The sequence below is a fragment of the Ascaphus truei genome, chromosome 1, assembly GCF_040206685.1.
Source record: "Ascaphus truei isolate aAscTru1 chromosome 1, aAscTru1.hap1, whole genome shotgun sequence".
In the NCBI taxonomy this organism is placed as follows: domain Eukaryota; kingdom Metazoa; phylum Chordata; class Amphibia; order Anura; family Ascaphidae; genus Ascaphus; species Ascaphus truei.
In genome coordinates, this window is record NC_134483.1 from 266,271,710 (window position 1) to 266,294,541 (window position 22,832).

The following is a 22,832-nucleotide window of genomic DNA, read 5'->3' on the forward strand; positions in this document are numbered from 1 at the left end:
ATATATATATATATATATATATATATATATATATATATATATATATATATATATATATATATTATATATATATAATTATATTTATTTATATTCATGTATTTATTTAGATTTATTTATTTATTGTGGGGCTGCTGTGTGCGAATTTTTTTATTGTGAGTAGCGGGGGTTGGTGAAGGGGGTATTAGCCCCAATGGTGGTTGTTTAGGGCTTGGGGGGGGGGGGGTTAGCGGGAGGGGTTAACCCCTTCATGACCGTAGCGGTATTAACTGCTACTGTCGTGAAGGGGTTAAGTGCACCCGCAACCCCCCCGCAAGTCCTAAACTCACACCAAGGGCCAAATACCCCCTTCACCCACCCCCGCTACCAACAATAAAGTGGGCACGGTGGGTTAACCCCTTCATTGCCTTAGCGGCTATCAGCTATGGTAATGAAGCAGCATTTCTGTATTTTAATAATATTGTGCAGGAGCAGGGGGTCCCTTGAGCTTTGATTTGTGGCTCAGGGAACCCCCTGCTCACTGTACAATATTATTAAAAATACATTCATGCTGCTTCGTTACCATAGCACATAACCGCAAAGATAAGGAACGAGTGTTTATTGATATGGGTGTTTTATTCATACTGTAGATATGCAGAGGGTCTCCGGAGCGGAACCGCTTTGGTTTTAGGTCCGGGGACCCCCTGCTTCCCGAGATACAGGCCCCTTTATGGGGTGCCGGTATCCCTCTGCTTTGTTTACATTCCGCGGTCACGTGATCGGGACCCTTAAATGCAGAGGGATACCGGCACCCAATAAAGGGGCCTGTATCTCGGGAAGCAGGGGGTCCCCGGACCTGAAACCAATGCGGTTCAGCTCCGGAGACCCCCTGCACATCTACACTATGAATAAAAATGTATTTTAAACAATGTGCCGATGTTTGCGCAGAGAGAGCAGCGGATCTCTCTCTGCTGCAAACACATCTCGCCAGGGGACGGCTTCAAAGACAACAGCTCGCAAACGCCCCCATGAGTTTTTACACGGCATTGCAGTATTGCAGACAGCGGGAATAAAATGCTTAAATCACAGCCGCGAAAATAACGCAATACACTCCGGGCGAAAACGATACAAAACCGCACATAACCGGGATAATCTGAAAGTCGCGGAGCTAGCCGAGTTAGAATAACGTTGGTCGCCACTGTAACACGTCTTCAACATAAAGTAACAACCCTTCTCCTCTCTCTGACCTATCATTCCTAGAAATGGAGTATCCCTGAATGGCTATCATTGCATTAAGGGTTTTAGGAGGTAGTAATGTTTAGGTAAGAATGACGGCTTTAGGCTTATGCAAAAGGCCCAATGTTCTTAGTTCATCTAGTTTGGAAAGCAGGCTATTGACATTCATATGGGCGACAGTTAGCCCTTTTTGGAATTTGAAAGGGGTAAGGGAGAGTTGAAATGGGAGGGCCTGGGTTGAGTTCAATATCCCCTACTAAAGAAATTAACAGTTTACAAATCTGAGTACTTGTTTGCAGGCTGTAAGGTTGTGATGTTTGCCATTAGAATGCAAACCTAACCTTGGATTACCAGATATTTCCCTTTCTGACTCTTACAAGTGTGTCTCCCAATTGGGCGTCTATTTACCCAGTAGCAGTGAAGTAAAAGATCTGGACAAGGGGGTGTTATTGATATATATTTTTTTCATTGCTACCTGGCTATAAAGGATTTAACTTTAGAAAGGATAGAGAGCCTGTTGTTAAACATTATGGGATTGAGGGTAAGCCTTTAGGGAGGAGTTTTAGCAACTTGTTAAAGGCTTTTTACTTTTTGGAGAGTGCAATATAAAAAATGTTCAGCATTATTTAAATATTTGGACACCATTTGTAGGTCATTTGGGGGTTTGGTTAGGCTTTGTTACGATGCTGCACTTTGTTTAGGTTTGATTTTACTTAAGAAGCCTTTTGCTTTTCACATGCTATTGAAACATTTTCAAAGGGCTGGGCAGTCATTTAATTTAAAGAAAAAGGTGACAATGGCAAGAATGGCAGGTTCTTTTTCTGAGCATCCTTCATCTATTTATGGATTTCACCCTTGGGAGTAGTACCGAAAAAGGATCCTGGGGCTCTTAGACTCATTCACCATCTATCATTTCCTCTGGCTGAGTCTGTAAATGATGATATTTGTCCTGTTTTATGCACAAGAAAGTATGCTTCTTTTGATGCTGCCATAGGTATCAAAGTGTAGGAAAAATTATTTATTAGCTAAAGTTAATATATAGTTAGCATTTAGATTACTTCCAGTTGATCCTAGTATTTTTCTATTTGTTGGGTTCTAGTTTTGATTGTTGTTGTTGTTTTGAAGCATTTAGTTGTTTTCTAGATAGTTTAAAAACTAATAGCCTAGAAATCTAAGTCTGTTAATATAATTCTCTATTTAGATTTAAAAATATATATTTTTAGGAGTAGATTGTTTGCAACATTTAGATGATATCGTTATTTTAGAAAGAAAAAAAAAGTGTTCCTCTGGCAGAAAAGATTAAAGGTTCTGTTACATGCTTAAAATGCCAAGATATAAAAATTGATAGCACAGAGAGGAAGGACTGCGGAGCACTGCCAGTATGCAGCACGGCATGAAAGCAATGATCAAGAGGAGAACCCCATAAAAAATCTATTGAATCACATGACCACGAGAGGTAAAAAAAAAATGCCCCAACGCGTTTCCCACACCCATCGCTTTATCAAGATGCTTTTGATACTCACTACAGCGGATTCTACACACCAAAGGACCTCCAGACAGACTACAAGGATGGCTAATGTTGACACTTGAATATATGTGAATTACCCCCTGTGAAACCACTTTTAACTATGTGTTATACTTCTTAATCATTATTATATGGGAGATGTTTATTTTGCCATTTTTTTCATTTGTGGTGATCTTTTTTAGACACCATGAAGCACTATTCATCCCATAATACATTTACTCTATGTGCACAACTTATCTTTATGAAAGGAGGCTCTGGACTTTATCCATTCATACATTTGACATAGAGCTTTCTGTTGTGTCTGAGCACCGGATCCCTTTGGACATTGTTCTTGCTATAAAAATTGATCAAGGGAAGTTTTTTTTAAGCTTCCTTTAGATCAGCGATTCCCAACAAGGGGGTCAGTAACTCCTATAGGTTTAGAAGGGATTCACCCCAAAAAAATGTAATGGCAGAACCCTAGCAAGGATAGTGGGTTTCGGAGTCTGTGTTGGACTGCAGACTTAGTAAGCCCCCAAAATGTAACTTAACGTAGTTGGAATAGTTGCCAATTACAACAGGAGCTTCCAACATCGCTCCCTACAATGCTTTGCATCCACAGCAGCAAGGCATTGTGGGAAGTGAGTTCGGAAGGTCCAACAGTAATTAACAGCTACACCACCCCAGTTTGGGACCTTATTAAGCATGTGCTCCCCCACGAGCTCAGGGTACTATACTGCTTGGGATTGGTCAAATAGTTGATAGCAATAGTCTGATGATTAGGCAATAAGATATATTAGAGGTTTGTGGCGGAGCAAATACTTTCCAGCAAAGGGTGCGCAATGTAGAACAGGTTGGGAACCACTGCTTTAGATAAATTGTATGACTTTAGAGTTATATTACTACAGTTTTTGAATTTACAAAAAAGTTCCGCTTAAGCAATTACAGATCGTTTTAAGGCATAAAAATTTAGCATCTAAAGAAATGCCTCTTAGTTTTCTTCAGGAAGTTGTCCGTCTACCGCTACTGTGGATTTGAGAAGCATGAATCATTAAACTAGATATATTAAGAATTTAAAAGTGAATATTAAAGTATGGCTAAAATGTTTAGTGGACTACAAAGGACAGTCTTTATGGTAGTCTGATCTTGTGCTACTTAAAGCTATTTATTGATGCTGGAAGACGTGTAGGTTGTGGTGCTTGTCTGTAGGGAAAGTGGTACGGAGCAGTGGCCAAATGAGTGGAAACAGTCAATTATTTCTAAAAAAAAAAAAAATCTTGTATTTTTAGAATAGTTTCCTATAGAAGTGTTTATGAAATTGTGGGGTCAAGAGTTTGCTAATAAACCAATTGTTTTTAGGACAGACAACATGGAAGTTGTTTTAACGTAAAAAATTTTTAACATCAAGTGTTCGCTCATTTGAAATATTATTTTGTGAAATAGCCTAACATGTACTTTAAAGCAAAGCATGTGTCTTGGGTTAAAATGTTAATGCTGATGGTGGATCTTGTTTAAATTGAGGCAACTTGCACATGCATAGGATGCCCCTGGCACCTTGTAAAGGAGGCGTTTTTAATCTTGTGAGAAAATCTACATCTTATTCGACTTTGCATTCATGTGCAAGAGCTTTGAGAGAGTGATATTTCTGGGAAGCTACATTTTGGTTGCATTTTGTCAGAACATAATCGGCTAGCTGCAGTTGTAGCACTTTTAATGTACAAATAAAATAATTGTTAGCTAAGGTATTTTTAAGCTGTATCTGCATTCTTGTTTGGCATCAAGGGTTGCGAGGGTGTTACAATAATTAGTTCAGTAATTAAAAGGATTATTTTATGCTGGAAAACGTCCATTCCAGTTCAGAATTTTAGGAGGTCTGATTCAGACCTGAATTACTTAATGCTGTGATTGCAAAAGTCCCCGGATATTAAGGGAACAATAATTCAGGGTATCGATCATTAGAAGCATAAATTAAAAAAATGAAAATTGAAGTTCCTCAAATTATTTACTTAAATGAATGTAATTTGGTCGGACTAGTCCCTTGTTTAATTTGGAATAAAGTTAGGAATCCACACTCAATTGAGAAATAAAGGAATAAATTTAACAAAATGATGCTTGACTTTGTTACAGTGTGGGGGTGTGGTCATTAGGAGGATTTGGAAGGTAAAGGTTAATTCCAGTGTGATAGTGTCCATCTTTCACACAGCTTTCATTGGATATGACATTTATAATATTGGTTTACTAAATAGATTACTTAGAAAATAATAATTAAATCGGGGGAAGTGTAGGCAAATTTTAATTAATGATCATCAGTGACTAACAAACAAAAAAAACTTAAAATATACGTCCACTATTCCTACAAACACATATCCTGCATTATTCACCACACCCAAATTGCATTTTCTGAACATCTTTAACCAATAGTTGTGTACAGTATATAGAAACAATTGTAGAGACATTTGCAGCAAGTCTGCATTAATAAGGAAATATGTATTTATTTCCTGGTTTGTGTTTACATAAGCAATGAAAGGAAAGTCCAATTTTTATTGCTGTACATGCATTTTAAACGTGTCGCATACATTTCTAAAACTATGCTTCAAATATTATATTTAATGACAAAGACTTCAGCTGTCTTCCATTTTGTAACTTTTACTGTACATACACCCATATTATATATATTATCTCTCTGTCCATGAAATGTCTATATAACCTCTGTTCATTTAATGTAACCATGTATTGTCATCATAAATCTGTGCCCAGGACTTGCTTGAAAACGAGAGGTAACTCTCAATGTACTATTTCCTAAACATTTTATAAATAATTAAAAATCAGCCAGATTATTCACTGTTTAAGCAGTGTTGTTTTAATGTTTCCATTAAGCTTTCTAAACAAGAACAACATTCTGAAATAGCATTTATTGCAAAAACAATTGCACTCATATTCATTATTCGAAATATGAACTTTAAAAAAAATTACCTTGTCAACCAATGTCCAACATCTGGTCGATGGATCCACTGAACTCCCGTCTGATTTAGAGAACGAAGCCATCGACAACATAAGAGAATAGCCCAGGGACTTGATAATGCAATCCATTTTGTATAATCACTAATTAAACTAGCTATAAGTGGTAACTTTTCCAGCTTTAATTCTTTTTTCTGCAGATCATAAATACAATTCAGGTAGATTGCTTCATCCTTGTGATCACCTTCATGTATTAAAGAGCCAATTTGATCACCTTTTTTCACAAGAAAGTATTTTCTACACATTTCTTGGCACAGTGCTAAACATAGTGTATTGATAAGGAAATACCAGGTCTGGTGTTCCTCTTCAATGAAGCTACTGGCTCCCATGCTTAAAACATGACCAACAGTTCCTATTAACAGAAGTAGGTCTAATTCAGACCTGTATTTGCTAGAATCTTGTCTCTGAAAGCAAAAATGTAAATGTTAAAACAGTAATTATTATTAATTTTTTGGCATATTCAATATATTTAACTAAAGTAAAATGAAGGTCTTAAACATAATGTTGATTGTTTCACGTTTTTTTTAAACAAAAAATCATTAAATATGATTAGTTAACAGAAGTGTACATGAATAGGCATAATCACTATACAACAATCTTTAATACAACATTTAATTTTTAAACTGACTTTCCCGATAAAGCTAAATATTTTGAACTGTATCTTAAATGTAGGTGATATCTCAAGAGAAGAGAACATATTGTGTTGGTTTCTTGTACTATAGTAAGTCATTTGTCAAATGTAAGGACACACTTCTAAAATTCATGACATATTTTCACCTGGATCGAAAACTGTATAGACAGAGTTGTCATAAATGGGATATTTACAGGTTGGGCTAAAATTGCAAGGACCCCTGCTTTTTAACTTGTGTATTAATGACCTTGAGATTGTTCTCTATACCAAAGTCTCCATCTTTGCTGATGATACTAAATTGTGTAAGGTACTAAATTGTGCAGGATGGCATCAGAGCCGCATGTAATTTTTCTCCAGAAGTACTTGGATACTGGAAACATGGGCAGGTAAATGGCAGATGAGGTTTAATACAGATAAATGTAAGGTTATGAATTTGGGATGCAAGAATAAAAAGGCGACTTACAAATTAAATGGGGATAAATTGGGGGAATCCTTGATGGAGAAGGATTTAGGAGTGCTTGTAGACTGCAGGCTTAGGAATAGTGCCCAAAGTCATGCAGTAGCTGCAAAGGCAAACAAGATCTTATCTTGCATTAAATTGGCAATGGATGGAAGGGAAGCAAACATAATTATACGCCCCTTTACAAAGCATTAGTAAGACCACACCTTGAATATGGAGTACAATTTTGGGCACCAATCCTAAGAAAAGACATGACCAGGGAGGTTCAGGCGTTTCCCCTCTCCCCCCGCCTTGTACCCACATGCAACGTATAAATAAAGACAGGAAACGGGAGCTGGAGGTAAAATGGCTGCGGCTATTTATTTATACAGAAAACCTAATGGGGTAAATGCACTCCCTGCCAGAGTGTGCTCCTTTGTCAGGAGGGGGAGGGGACGGTCAACCGGCCCTCGAACCGCTGACCTCGTGTCCCCTACGCGAGCGGGCTCTCGAGGTCATGGATAACTGACCTTGCCCACTCGTACTCCCCCCGGGCTCAAACGGCCCAGCTCCCAATCTGGCAAGAACAAGCACCTACCCCCAAGAGCCGCCGCGACAAAGGCAAAACTGGACAATGACCCCTCCTGCTCGGAACCTCGTCCTTTCACTCAGCACGTTATCAGCTGTTCGTGCTGTAACGGAACAAAGAACCATTAACACGGCATACAATGCATATGTCCACATTCCTGGGAATACCCTGCCCTGCTCAACCTTCTGCTGCCGTTCATTACATGATTGCAATCACTAACTAAGGGGATGGGTGGGTGGGAAATCATCTGGCGGGCAGCAAAAGAGGATGTGCTGCCCGCCAGCCTGGCCTTAAGTAGGCCTTCCGTGAACTCCTCCCCTGTGCTGGGGAGGGAGGTGTGGGGGCGGGCCAGCGAGGGGAAGGCCGGACCCCCCCCGGTCATGAAGCCCCCCCGCCTATGGCTAGGGGGTGCCGCTTGACCAGGGAGGTTCTAGGCGGTTCCCCTCTCCCCCCGCCTTGTACCCACATGCAACGTACAAATAAAGACAGGAAACTGGAGCTGGAGGTAAAATGGCCACGGCTATTTATTTATACAGAAAACCTAATGGGGTAAATGCACTCCCTGCCAGAGTGTGCTCCTTTGTCAGGAGGGGGAGGGGACGGTCAGCCGGCCCTCGAACCGCTGACCTCATGTCCCCTAAGCGAGCGGGCTCTCGAGGTCATGGATAACTGACCTTGCCCACTCGTACTCCCCCCGGGCTCAAACGGCCCAGCTCCCAGTCTGGCAAGAACAACACCTACCCCCCAAGAGCCGCCACCGACGGGCCTATTTAACCCCCCTTAAACTAGGCCCGTACCGCCAACCCTCCAGACCTTCTCGAAGCCCTCCCGGAAACTCAAATAAGTCTATCCCGCCTGACATGCCTAGCAGCGGGACCGATGCTCCTCTACCGGTCCAGCCTGCCCTCTCCATTCCTGGGGCTGCCAATCGCGCCTGGAGCAGTAGTTACTCAACTTGCCATGCTTTTTAAAGATGCCCTGAGAATCGCTTTTTTCGCTGCACTATCCCTCAGCCGGTCCCGGACCTACCCACCTCCGGAGCCGCAGGCCGCCTTTGCCCAGCGCTATCTGGGATTTCGCCTTTTTTACTGCTGCAGGCTTCTTACCTGCCCTCAGCGACCCCATGGGAATAGACCCTGGCAGTGGACTGGGCCACGCCTCCTCCCTTGCTCGCTCTGTGTCGCACACTGCAAGCCTTGACGCCTTGCCCTATCTCCTCGATGCCGCCCTAAACGTGACTCCTTACCATTACCCGATACGCCATATGCCGTACCTTCCACGGCGTGTCCCCATCAACCGCCCGCCGGGGCTGTTCCACCATCTGTGCAGTGCGTGATGCTGCCGGGTGGGTCCGCTATCGTGCCCCTGACCCCGGCCGTGGCTGAAGAATTGAAAGACACCGGGGTCCGGCTGATGGCTGTTGGTACTGGAGTGGGATTCGCGGTGCCAGTGACATCCGGCCGTGGCCATTGTGGCTTCCCGTGAGGAAGAGACCTGGGCCGCGACTTGGTTCGCCCTTCACCCGATGCCGGCTCCACGTAGTCGAACCATGCTGGGTTCTCTGCTCTCCGAAACACATTGGCACCAACAGCGGTTGCGGTTGGCCGTCTTGGTCTCCTTGGCCCTGCCGGCGAAATCCTGACAGTGACACCGCCCGCGTCAGCAACGGGCGGCCATGTGGCGTACCGTGACGCCCTGTTCTGCGTCACGGTGGCTGGAAGTCGCCGCCCCTCCTTGGCGGGCCGACCTGCGCGCCGATCCGCCGTGTCCTGCGTCCCAGCGGTCGAAGTCCTCCCCACCACCGCTGAGGCCCGACCTGGCCGCTGTGACGCCCTGCCTCGCGGTACCGTGACCGAGGGCTGCCGTCCTGCGTGCGGTTGCTGAACTTCGCCTGCCGCCTTGCACTGCAGCACCCTCCGCGCTCCTTTCCTGTGGAGCGCGGCCTCTCTGCCTGCCGCCTGTCTAGCGCACAATGCTGCCTGGGGACTGTCGCCTGACGCGTTGTGCTGCAGCGCCCTCTGCTTCCCCTTCCTGCGGGGAGCAGCTATATATGCGCGCATCTACGCGCGCGCATCTACGCGCGCCCATACACTCGCACGCATCCACGTGCGCCAATACCCACGCGCGCCCATACACCTGCGTCCCAGCAGTCGAAGTCCTCCCCACCATTGCTGAGGCCCGACCTGGCTGCTGTGACGCCCTGCCTCGCGGTACTGTGACCGAGGGCTGCCGCCCTGCGTGCGGATGTTGAACTTCGCCTGCCGCCTTGCACTGCAGCACCCTCCGCACTCCCTTCCTGTGGAGCGCGGCCTCTCTGCCTGCCGCCTGTCTAGCGCACAATGCTGCCTGGGGACTGTCGCCTGACGCGTTGTGCTGCAGCGCCCTCTGCTTCCCCTTCCCGCGGGGAGCAGCCTTGGTGCCACGTGCTGGTTTCGCAGAGAACAACGCCTGCAGCCGCCGATCCAACCATGCCTCGTCATGGTTTTCCGCCTCGACTTGAAGTAGGCAGAACTGCTCTGCCATCGATGCCATGCTGCTGTGTGTGTGGGGGGGGGGGGGGGTTCTCGCTTAACTTCCGGTGCTTAGCTGGGCCCTGAGCTATTCAAGCGCTGCGTGTGCGCTTGCCAAGCTGTTCTAAGCCTATCGCCGCTACGCAGTCCCCACACAGTCACCCATATACACACGCGCGCGCCTCTGCGTGTGCCCATATACACACGCGCGCCCTGGGTGTGCCCATATACATACGCGCGTGCCCGTATGCACCCGCGCGCCCTGCGTGTGCCCGTATACACACGCGTGCATTTCCGTGTGCCCATATACACACGCGCGCATTTCCGTGTGCCCATATACACACGCGCGCATTTCCGTGTGCCCATATACACGAGCGCATTTCCGTGAGCCCATATACACATGCGCCCCTATACCCACGCGCGTCTCCGTGTGCCCCTGCACGCGCACGCATCTGTGCGCGCCCATACACTCGCACGCATCCACGTGCGCCAATACCCACGTGCCTCCACGTGCGCCCATACACACGCGCCTTTACGTGCGCCAATACCCACTCGCGCATCCACGTGCGCCCATACACCCGCGCGCATCCACGTGCACCCATCCGCACCCGCACCCCTTCCACATGAATTAATTTGGGAATTCAGATAAAAGTAACCAAGCATAAATGCTAAACATTGTGATTCCCATTAACAAGTATTTATCCTCTAATAATTACTACAGTATATTTATATAGTTTATAATGGCACTAGATAAAGAGCTCTATTGACATCTATGTGTGCCCATACACACGCGTGCATCCACGTGTGCCCATACACCCACGCGCATCCACGTGTGCCCATTTTTTATAGCTTATAGTATACATGCCTACATACACATACGTATGCACCGATTTACATGCACCCATGTACACATATATACGTACCCTTATACACATATAAATATACCTGCACACACATACCTGCACATAATCGTCCTGAGCGCATCAGCGTGTGTCCCCGCGCCGAAACTTTAACTGCGGGGGCAGACCGTGAAGCGCCAACCTTGGCCGCCCACCCCTTCGCGCTTACCCCGGCCTAGGGCCGCAACCACTAAGAGCGGCTGCACTAGCCTATACATGCGTATATCTCCACCTACGTATACATGCATACCCATATACACATGTACATACACACCCACATACCTGCACATAACACCCATAAATACCTATACGTACATCCACATATATACCCACGCACATATACATATACATATATATATATATATATATACATATATATATATATATATATATATATATATATATATATATATATATATACCCATACCACACACATATATACATATATACCCATACCACACACATATACCCATACCACGTTATTTATTTATTATAGATTTATCCCGGCCGGCCCCCTCCTCACACATACATTTTAACGACCCCACAGGTGTGGGGGGGGGGGCCGCGGGAGCAGCCGCATCTCCAGCCGCATGGCTGACCGGTCCACCACAAACCCCCCTGCCCCGAGACCACTAAACGAAAAAAGGGGGGGGGAGGGGTAGGAGGGGCCTCTGCCCGCGCTACACTCTCCATCGGGAGACGGAAGGCCCGCACCACGTGGGACTTCGCCCCAGCCCCCGAACGGGCCGCGAGCAGCCGCCCGCATGGGATACACGCGGCGAATTTCCACGCGGGCCGCATGCCTCGGCCGAACCCCCCTCTCCCCGCAACCCTCTGCCCCTCCCCGTCGGGGTGCCCCTACCCTTGGCAGCCGCCGCGGGGCTATGCAGATGGAGGAGGCACCCGCCCGCACAACGCTGCGGGAGCAGGTAGCCCCCCCCCCGAGGAGAAGAAGCGGGGGAAAAACCCGTCAGGCCCCTTCTGCCCGCCAGACCCCCTCTGTCCACCGAGACCACCCCTCCCCGCCTGCAGCCGCCGCGGCACAGGCTTAAGTCCGACCCCCCCAGCTCCATGCTGCGCGCCGCAGATGGAGGATGGGGACGGGCCGCTACACTACGGGGTCCCTCTCCTCCCTGCATCCCGCCTCCCCCCTCACCGCCGATTCAAAAATTGCGGCTATACAGGAGGGGGGAGTGCCCAGGATTGACCCCCCTTTCGGGGCCTTACCATAGTTTAACCTGCAAGGAGGAGAGGGATGTCCGAATCGTCTGGCGGGCAGCAAAAGAGGATGTGCTGCCCGCCAGCCTGGCCTTAAGTAGGCCTTCCGTGAACTCCTCCCCTGTGCTGGGGAGGGAGGTGCAGGGGCGGGCCAGCGAGGGGAAGGCCGGACCCCCCCGGTCATGAAGCCCCCCCGCCTATGGCTAGGGGGTGCCGCTTTATGGAACTAGAGAGAGTGCAGAAAAGAGACACCAAATCAACAAAGGGGATGGACAATCTAACTTATGAGGAGAGGCTAGCTAAATTAGATTTATTTACATTAGAAAAGAGGTATATAAGAGGGGATATGATAACTATATACAAATATATTCGGGGACAATACAAGGAGCTTTCAAAAGAACTATTCATCCCACGGGCAGTACTAAGGATTCGGGCCATCCCTTAAGGTTGGAGGAAAGGAGATTTCACCAGCAACAAAGGAAAGGGCTCTTTACAGTAAGGGCAGTTAAAATGTGGAATTCATTACCCATGGAGACTGTAATGGCAGATACAATAGATTTGTTAAAAAAAAAAAAAGTTGGGCATCTTTTTAGAAAGGAAAGGTATACAAGGATATACCAAATAAGTATACATGGGAAGGATGTTGATCCAGGGTTTAATCCGATTGCCAATTCTTGGAGTCAGGAAGGAATTTATTTTTCCCCTTATGAGATATTATTGGATGATATGACACTGGGGTTTTTTGTTTACCTTCCGCTGGATCAATAAGTAAGTATAGATATAGGAAAAAGTATCTGTTGTCTAAATTTAATTCTAAAACAAAAGTTACAAATTATATTAGATAGACAATCTATCTTTGCAGGTTGTAATTCTTCTGGATATGGCCAACTGTACCGTAAAGTAGCAAACCTTTTGAAGTAAAAGTATAGTATACAAATCAATATCTACTGTATTTAAAATAGTCACGTTTGTCCAATAAAAAGTTATCAATAAATTGATTAGAGCCACATATTTTCCCGGAACCAATGTTACTTGTACAGCTACGCAACATGTTCTTCTAGAGATATTGAATGCAGTTTTTCTTACAAACATTTTATTTTCTTCCTGGTTCCATAAGGCAGCACAATCCTTTGGGTCTTATCTTTGCCCTTTGCGAGTAGGACAGAATATATATATATATTTTTAATTTTAGAGGAGTTGCAGCAAAGAGAACGAACCATGCACATGTGTATTTGCATGTCACCACCCTGTATCTTTCTCTGCAGTTTAACCACTGTATGATATGAAAATGGGGTAAATTGAGCAGGTTTTGTGGACCTATAAAACATACAGAAATAAATAATTTAGTCCTATAGTTAATACTTTTTACAATTTTTTAACATGTTGCTGCATAAGTCTCTTCCATTGGTTGTTAGATTTATTTGACATGAAAAAATATACAACCACCTTTTTTATATGCACCAGTCTGTTACAAAATGTGAAACCATCTGCAGTATCATTGTCATTTTTCAGTTAAAGAAAAACATAATTCTGTTAAATATTCATTTGACTTGAAAAAGCTATTAATGAAAGAATCAACATCAGTCTCACTCACCTTGTTGGGAGATCCAGCTTTTGCCAACATTTTTCCCAGGGTAGATAAAATAATGCAGAAAAGTGCAGAAATAATAATCATCATCCCTATTGCCATTAACCATGATATGCTACAGAAAAAGCATACATTTTCAGCTGATGTGCACACAATTACATGAATTGTTGAGAGCATTAGACATATCATGTAAAACAACAGGGAAAACAGTGGAGAAGATAATGGAACTTCAAATTCCGCTCGGCTGCACAAAGCATTTGGAACACTAAGAAGAAGCAGGAAGAAAATCTGGAAAAAGAAAAGGAAAACTGATCAGTTTAAAAAGCACAGTGCAGCTTTCTCTCTATAGTAACTATATCAACATGCTTGTAAGTATATACAAATAAATGATTCTGTATTTATGGACGTGTGTGTGTGTATATATATATGTATATGTGTGTGTATGTATAATATATATATATATATATGTATATATATGTATATATATATATATATATATATATATATATATATATATATTGCTTGACCTGAAGAAGAGAGGAGAACTCTCGAAAGCTTGTCCTATGATATAAATTGTTAGTCCAATAAAAAAGGTATCGTGTAATACTGAAGAACTCTGTCATTCTGCACTATCGCAACTGGACTAACACAGCTACCTTCTGCTTTATATATATATATATATATATACACATCATTAAATATATATAGATACGGTTTAAGTTATGTCATTTCCCAGAATCCCTTGGTGCAGTGGAAGCACTGTATGCTGGGGATAATGGTGAAAGGCAGGGTTGCAGACCTTTAAAACCAGAGACAGAACATGAAACACAGACAGAGCTCAGTGCACATCCAGTGAAACTTACACGGTACAGTGCCTAAATATATATGTATAGATATCTATTAAATAAAATGGTCTTTTAGTTTAACATTTTGGCCAAAGTGTTGTAAGCCCTTGAGCCACTACACGGCAGACCACATCTCAAGGGTACCTAACACTAATATAAATTCTTAATAACCTGTGCATTACCAGGAAGAATGATTTAAAATAAATCTGTCAAAATTAGTTGCATAGTTCTAAGTCTGATTGAAGCTCTTATTAACCTGTACATTACCAGGAAAAGCACTCTGTATTAGATTTGTCACAATCAAACTGCAAGCAAGCAAGTTCCCCTGAGAGTGGGAGATGCAATGGAGTGAGCTTTTAACCATTTAAATGTGGGGGGGGGTGAGCTTCAATTAGGTAGGAGGAGCCACCCTCCAATCAGCTAAGACCAGCTGAACAAGAAGGGTTGCAGACATGCCTAAGACATGTGAATGTGCTCACAAGTGATCTTTTTATTTATATATATATATACACACACACACACACACACACACACACACACACACACACACACACACACACACACACTACAAGTGTGAGTTTTATCCCTATATTAGCTGATATACCCGGCGTTGCCCGGGATGTAATGTTCTCGCTCCCCCTTTTCTCTCCGCTCCCTTACACTCTCTCCCCCACCTCTTCACAACTCTGCCCGCCCGTTCAGAGCTGCGCTCCACCCCCCCAGTTCACATCTCCGATTTCCCCCCCCTTCAACACTTCATTCCCCCCCCCCCCGTGCTGAGCTGACTGAGGGGGGAAGTGTGTGTGTATGTCAGTCAGTCAATGTGTGTCAGTCAGTCAGTATGTATGTATGTATGAATGTGTGGGCTTGCCCCCCCCTCTCCCCTGAGTACCTCCCCCACCTGCGGACTGGCGGTGGCACGCTAGTGTCGGTGGCGGGTGGGGAGGTGAAGCACTGCCGACATAGGGTGGGGGGTGGCGGTGCAGAGGCGGCTGTCGGTGGTGGTGTAGTTTCCCCCCACCCGCGCAGAGCTGTGTCGGCGGTGGGTGGGGAGGTGAGGCTCTGCGGACAGAGGGTGGGGTGTGGTGGTGCAGAGGCAGCTGTCGGCAGCGGTGGTTTGCCCCAAAGCGGAGCTTTGAGGCGCTGCCGGCAGGGGGTGGGGGGTGGTGGCTGTGGTGTGTGTGTGGCGGCGGGTGTGAGGTGCGTGCGGCCTGGTGAGGGTGGTGTGAACGGAGGAGGCTGCTCACGGTGTGTGGTGACGGTCAGAGGCGCATGCGGTGTGAGGAGGCTGTGAGGGTGCATGTGTCTGTCCTCCCTGCCTGGCTCCTCCCTGCCTGGCCCTCAGGCCAATGAGCTGTGGCCATCCGCCGGCCAATCACAGGGGGCACAAATACACACACAAACATTATTTCAGTCTTATAAATATAGATGTATAGGATTTTTTTTTTAAATAAACGGTATTATGCTACAGCAGCGGCAGCTCTTATTCGAGCAAAAGCCGCTGGCTGTATGCGGCTGGGAAGCGGGTAGCCGCGGCGCGTGGCGGCGCACTGTGACGTCACAGTCACACGCGCGCCCGGCTTCCCCGTCTTCCCCGGCTTCCGCAGGCTTCCCCGACACCCCTGGAGATGAAATTAAGGTAAGCGGGGGTGCGGGAAAGCAGAGGGGCATGACAGAAGCCGGGTTCGGGGTCCAGAAGGGGGGGTAATTGCGCGCGATGTGGAGGGGGGGTGCGTGGGGGAAACGCGGCGGCGCGCGTTTTTTACTGGCGGCAGCTGGGGTAGATCCCGGCATGCCGCCGGCATTTAGTGCAATAAAGTATGTCGCTACTGTATGTATATTTTTCACCTTTGTTTCACCCCATGAGACCTCCCTGTGATGGAGATATAATATCTACATCGAAAGCAGCCCAATATCCTGGATTTGCTGAACTAGATAAAGATACAGTATACCCAAGATTCATGATATCTGGTTACAGCGAAGCCCAAGCACTGTTCCTGGTCCATAAATTTGGATAAAGGCTTCAAAATCTTCATCAAAGTGTAAGTAAGGCAGAGGCCTGCATGGGACGTAGCCCACATAAGGGCTGTTGTGCCTGCGAGCAAGCTCTCTCCCCCCCCCCCCCCCCCCACCACGAGGGTTGAAGGATTCGCGCGCACCAAGGAGGGTAGGGGGGGTACACGAGCGGGCTATTAAAACCCTGCTCATTGATTTTGTTTTCTCTCTCCCTGCAGGTTCCTGTGATTCCCCGATCCAGATATGTGATTCCCCGATCCAGATATGTGATCCCCAGCAGCATTATGTAGCAGCCCAGAAGAACCGAGCCTCCTGCATCGGACCGCCGGACCTCCCGCCTGGCAGCACCACGGAAGTAGTGGCCGGAGCAGCAGCCCTCTAACAGCCGCAGGCAGAGAGAAGCAGCCCGGCAGGCTAGCTCCGCCTCCCAGCCTCGGTATGGTGCCTGCACTCTGCAGCCGGCTTCTCTGGCTGTGCAGAGCAGGGATGTGCAGGCTGCTCTCCCCCCCCTCATAAGCAGAACGGATCCCCCTCCCCCTGTTGCCCTTGTCCCCTCTCCCCCTGCTGCCCTGAACCCCCCTCCCCCTGCTGCCTACACTATCCCCTCTCCCCCTGCTGCCTACACCATCCCCTCTCCTGCTGACCAGACCCACCTCTATGGCTGGACTGAGCCTCCCCGCACTGTCTACCATCCCACCCACTGCCGCAGGGGAGTTAACCCCCTCCCCCCCACACCCGGCCGCCGCGTTTCCCCTGCCCTAAGCCCCGGCGCCTTATGATCCCCGCGCGACTTACCCCCACGCAGCTTACGCCCACACACATATGCCATACGCCCACGTGTCTTCCCAACCCCCCCATACGCACCTGCACCTTACATGCACTACCACCCTGTGCACTACACGCCTGCTCCCTATGTGCCATACGCACCTGCACCCCAAGCACTCATCCCTGCGCCATACACGCTGCTGCCTCACACACCGGCTCCTGCACCTTGGGCATCAACGCTCCACACACAAGCCCCTGCGCCATACGCACCTGCTCATCACGCACCCGCCCCTGCGCCTTAGGCACCCGTGCCAGCCTGGGATCCATCAATGGCAGCCCCACTGTTGCTGGATACGTTGTGGCCCAAGTCACCACCATTGTCCCGGGCGGCCCCCTGGCGGATGCACCGATACCAAGGGTGCTGGGAAGCGTCGCCGATCCGGGGAGCAGCAGCAAGAGCTGGGCGGCGACCATAAGATCCAGGAGCGATCACACAGGTGTCCAAGCCACAGGATCAGGTGGGCATGATAATGCTGTGTTGGTAAATGATGTGGACGATGTTGATGTTAGTGATGTGGGGTTGGTTAGGGCAGGGTCAGACAGCGACAATAGTGAGAGCGCTAGGGCAAGCACTGATTCAGACGCAAGCAGCGGCACAGACAGCGACCAGACCCCAGCGGTAAAGCGCATAAGGAAGCAGGTAGAAGAATTGAGCAAGGCTGCAAAGCGGAGCAGGACAGATAAGGCAAAACGCAAAGCGCGCAAAGATAAGGGGGCGGTTTTCACCCACAGAGGGGAGGATTCATTTGCGGTCGAGACTAGCCCAGGAGAACCCAGAGAGATATAGGTAAAAGGAAGTATGTGGATATGTTTAAGCTGTCTGTAATGGGGCGAGCAGAGAGGGAGCGAGCGTGGGAGGTGGACAAGAGAGTGCAGGTTGTGAGGAGTAATGCGAACTGGATTCTGGGTTTCACTGTGTTTAGGGACTGTTTCCTTTCAAAGCATCCAAAACAATTGCATAATGTTATGAAATACCTGAATGTGATACAGACCATACATGATAAACACAGGGGGTCAGCGTGGCGAGATTATGACGAGCAGTTCAGGCAGAGGTGGCAGGGGGATACACGGTTGAGTCTGGGGAAGATGGACATGGAACTGTGTATGAACCTAGTGTGACAGGGGAAGTAAGGGGGTAACGCGCCCTTTTTCGTGGGTCCGGGCGGTCGGCTTGGGAGTGATTCAACAAGCAGGAGCAACAAAGGGGAATGTTGGGCGTTTAACGATAAACACTGCAAGCTGGGGGCGGGTTGTAAGTTTAGACATGTGTAGCCAGTGTGGGGGAAACCACCCCGACAAGAAGTGCTGCAAAGCCCTGGTCAACCGCAACGAGGGGGGAGGGAATGCCCCTAACAAAGGCCCTAACGCCGGTCAGCCTAAGCGGTTTGACCCATTGGTTAAGGAGGTACCCCGACCGGGAGAAGGCAGGGTTCCTGGAGGAGGGGTTTAGAGGCGTTTCACATACCAATGGGGTGTGGAAGGAGGGGCGGTTGCGAGCTAGGGGAGTTAGCCGAAATTTGAAACCTGCTACAAACACACAAACACATAGGTAAAGAAAAAATAGAGAGGTGATAAAATTCGGACGTATAGTGATGGTGGGCCCATTCACCCCCAACCCCCCCCCCCCCCCACCCGTCCCTATCGCTCAGTTAATTATTTCCCCACTGGGCATGGTGCCAAAAAAGGATCCGGGCAAATTCAGGCTACAACACCTGTCATGCCCAAGGGGGGGGGGGGGTCTGTAAATTATGCCCTAGACCCAGAGCTATGCTGGGTACAATACCACTCATTCGACACCGCCATAGGGATAATTAGGACATATGGGGAAGGAGCACTAATGACTAAAATTGACATAGAATCAGCTTTTCGGCTGTTACCTTTGGCCCCCGGCAGCTTCAGATTCACAAATCAAATGCTTACAAGGGTTACATTAGGTCCTGGCAGGCGAGTAATTAAAATAATCGTGCAGTTCTAACATGTTTTCTGTCTTTACAGCGGGAAAGGCAGGCGCAGTGCGGGAAGTCTGACTGATAGGTCCTTCTTTCATTTACTGAGCCCGGGAGCGGGCGGAGATCACGCTAGGTTTGCAGCTGGGAATTCCACAAGAGAGAATGAAAATACGATGGCTGGGTAAGAGTGGAATGTGCTGGAGAGATTTGGTGCCGACTACCACAAGTGCGCTGGCAGTCTATGGAAGGAAGCCCCATGTGATACTGATCCACCTGGGAGGGAAAGATATGGTGTCCACCAAGTTTTTAAACTTAATCCTTCAGATACACGCAGACTCTGCCAGATTTAAAGCCCTCTGGAGTGACACAGTCATTATTTGGTCAGAAATTATACCTCGGCGGGTATGGAGGGGTGCGCACAGTTGGGTGGGCATTGCGAAGGCAAGCCGAGAAGTTAACAGAGACATCCGTAAGTTCATCCTCTCTTGTGGGGGGCTGACTGTGAAACATGGGGAATTCGAGGTCAGGGGGCGTACTTGGCACAGGAGGGACGGGTTGCACCTAACGGACGAGGGCCTTGATATTTTTATTAATAACATGCTCAGGCATTTGAAAGTGATCAGCAGTCAATGTTTAGGGTCACAGCTTTGGGTGTGGGGTGAGTTCCCAGTAAGTGGCTTTATTGGTTCCTCAGGGTGGCGGAACTGTCAGGCCAGTCATCGTAGGGACACCGTGAATTCCCGAAATGGGGCTCCATCCAATGCGGATTGGCCGCCAGGTAACGGTCCCCCTGAAAAGATTGTGCGAGCTGGAGGTCCCGACGCAGGCGGTCAGGTGCTGTACCTCTGGCACCAATCTCAGGCAGCTGGGCTCTTTCCTATGCGGCTAGGCCCAAGCGTCTCTGATAAGGGGGACCTAGGGTGAGCTGACGATGGGGCCATGGAGAGTGTCTCTCGCAGCAGACAGTGTCTCTCCTGGTAGACGGTAGATTAGGGCTGGTGGAGGAGGGCTCTGTTACGATTGTGCATGCCACAAACCAGGACCGGACCGCGGGGCTGAGGTGGGGTTATATAATCACCGACCTTAGTCCGCGCAGACTGATCCGGAGTGCGCAGTTCATAGTCGTACATAACAGGGTCAGGAATGTAGAAGGCGGCATCGTCGTTATTCAAGCAGGAGTTCGGCAACAGGTAGTCAGAAGTTCCCTGCTTCAGCTTAGGAGCGTGAGCGGCCTCTGCGCGAGGAGCGGGCTCGACTGATGACGCCGGTCTCAGCAGGGAGAGACAGCAGGCTGGCCAAAGTACACCGCGGGGCAGCGTTGGGGAAAGCCAACGCTTCAGCACAGAAGTCCAAAGCAGGCCTCTGCGTGGAGAATAGCAGCAGACCTCAGGAAATGAAAGGTAACCTCTGCTAGGGGAGAATGCAGCAGGTACCAGTGCTGGCTAAACAACGCCTCAGCACAGGAGTCAGGATAAGGCCTCTGCGTGGAGAGTAGCAGCAGACCTCAGGATACTCAGGGAAGACAGGCCTCTGCATGAAGATTAGCAGCAGGCCTCAGGGTACTCAGGTCTCTGCATGGAAAGTAGCAGCAGGCCTCAGGAACTACTAACGAGAGTAGAGAGGTTAGTACACAAGGAGACAAGCCAGGCGGCTTGTGGCAGAGACAGTAACGTCCAGAGAAGGATTATGCTCGGCAGAGAGAGATTGTGGGGAATGCAGTACTTAAAGGCCAACGGGCCAATCCCAGGAGGAGGGTGTGAGGGCACTGCTCCAATGACTGTGTACAAGGCTAGGTTGCAGCGATGGCCCGCACAGCTGCTGTTGATTGCAAAGAGGGAATTTAGTGAGAATAACAGCACCCTGCAAGGCTACGAAACAAGCCAGGAGTGGATTCCTCACAGGCTCCCCCCGCCGGAAGATACCGAGAATAGGGATGACAAAGGACTAAGATTATGACTGACAGTTATTTTCAGGTATTGTTAAAACAATAAAGCTGTGACCAATTTTTATTTCCACAAAACTGTGTCGTCTCAGTTTCTTAGGTGTGGTGTAAGTAAACCACGCGGTAGGTAGGCACACTAAGCCTTTAAGTGCATTACCAAGCACCCACCATATTCTTTACACAGACATACCTCTCTATGTTGGTTTCTCACACCCCCCTTTTTTCTTTTGCGCTAGGTCATTCCACTGTATATCTAAATCGAAACGGCTAATTAGGTATAACGTACTAGTTAAACCAGGGGTGGGAGAGAAAAATCATATAGAATTTGTGATATAAATATGTAGAAAAATTAGGTTACCATTAAAGATTACACATATAATACCTTTGAATCCCACTAAAAATAAAAGTGTAGGTATTGGCTTAAAGCAAGCTGGGGGCCGTTGAAGTGATGCCGTAATTAAAAAATATGATAATGGTACAACATATAGCATATTACAATGCAAAACAAATTACATTTTATTTTTAATCTTCACATGTAATCTATTTATGTATTTTTTAGATAATGGGATTTCTGAAATCCTAATAATGGTTGTAGTCTTTTTAAGAATATAATTTAGGGTCAGAGTAGTTCTATTTCATCATATATCCAAGTGTTTGATTAACTATTATGTAAGTTGTTATGCATTGTAATATGCTATGTGTACCATTATCATATTTTAAAATTAAGTATGCAATGTTATTAATCCTCTAATAGAGCCACTTAACTATTTATCTCTCCTTTGGGCCAGCTAAAATACTATATAGCCTGGTGCACATAGATGATTCATCTGTAAAATCAGGCAGCCTAATGGCATATGTACTACCACACGCCTGCATTGGGAATATATCTTTCACATTGTTTATTCCCTATATATCCTTATATATTCCATACTTGCAATGCATATTTCGTTTCTCAGGATTGTTTACTTTTTAGCAGAGATGTCACTGATAGGATGAGAAGAGGAATGTGTAGATGAATAGGAGGATCTCCCTCTAGTCATGTGCAGTTAACATGACAGCAGAATAGCTATTTAAAGTGGCGCATTGGGTGCACTGCAGAGAAGCAAGTTAGTGTGAGCAAAGGACATGGCTGTGATATCAGCACGGAGCCAACTCCCAGGACAGGAAGGATGTATATATACATCTCTGCTAAAAAGTAAACAATTCTGACAAACGAAATATGCATTGCAAGTATGGAATATAAGGATATACAGGCATACCCCGTTTTACATACACCCACTTTACGTACACTCGCAAGTACGTACATTTATTTTTAGTTACACCATACCCCTGTGTACACTGGCGACACACTTTATTCGAGCTCGGCTAGTCCCACGAATTCGGATATACCCGGGTGTATTGAGGTTTGTGACTGTTTTCTGCCCGAGTGCATTGAGTTATTTTCCGGCAGGGATTGAAGCATTTTATTCCCGCTGGCTGCAATACTGCACAGTACATATATATATACTGCATTACAATTCATGAATTTATGCCATCTGGTAGACACGCGAAGCATTGCAGCCTATTAAATCCTAATCATTATCATTTAACAGATCAGCCGCCCATCAGCCAGGCATGAACCCAGGCTGGGAAGGCAAATGCAACGGG

The 22,832-nt window shown here is 47.1% G+C and overlaps 1 protein-coding gene across 16 annotated transcripts in view; it reads right to left on the bottom strand.

Moving 5' to 3' along the window:
* PIGG (phosphatidylinositol glycan anchor biosynthesis class G (EMM blood group)) overlaps positions 1-22,832 on the bottom strand; it is a 435,347-nt gene that overhangs the window by 184,216 nt on the left and 228,299 nt on the right. For 14 of the 16 annotated variants that reach the window (XM_075603704.1, XM_075603687.1, XM_075603714.1 and 11 more), the window contains 2 exons: positions 13,615-13,896; positions 5,690-6,138 (listed from right to left, as the gene is read on the bottom strand). In XM_075603704.1, coding sequence (XP_075459819.1) covers positions 5,690-6,138; positions 13,615-13,896 — 731 coding nt within the window. Of the gene's footprint in view, positions 1-5,689; positions 6,139-11,902; positions 13,338-13,614; positions 13,897-22,832 lie in introns of those variants that run through there. The other 2 variants (XM_075603796.1, XM_075603780.1) reach the window with 2 other exon arrangements.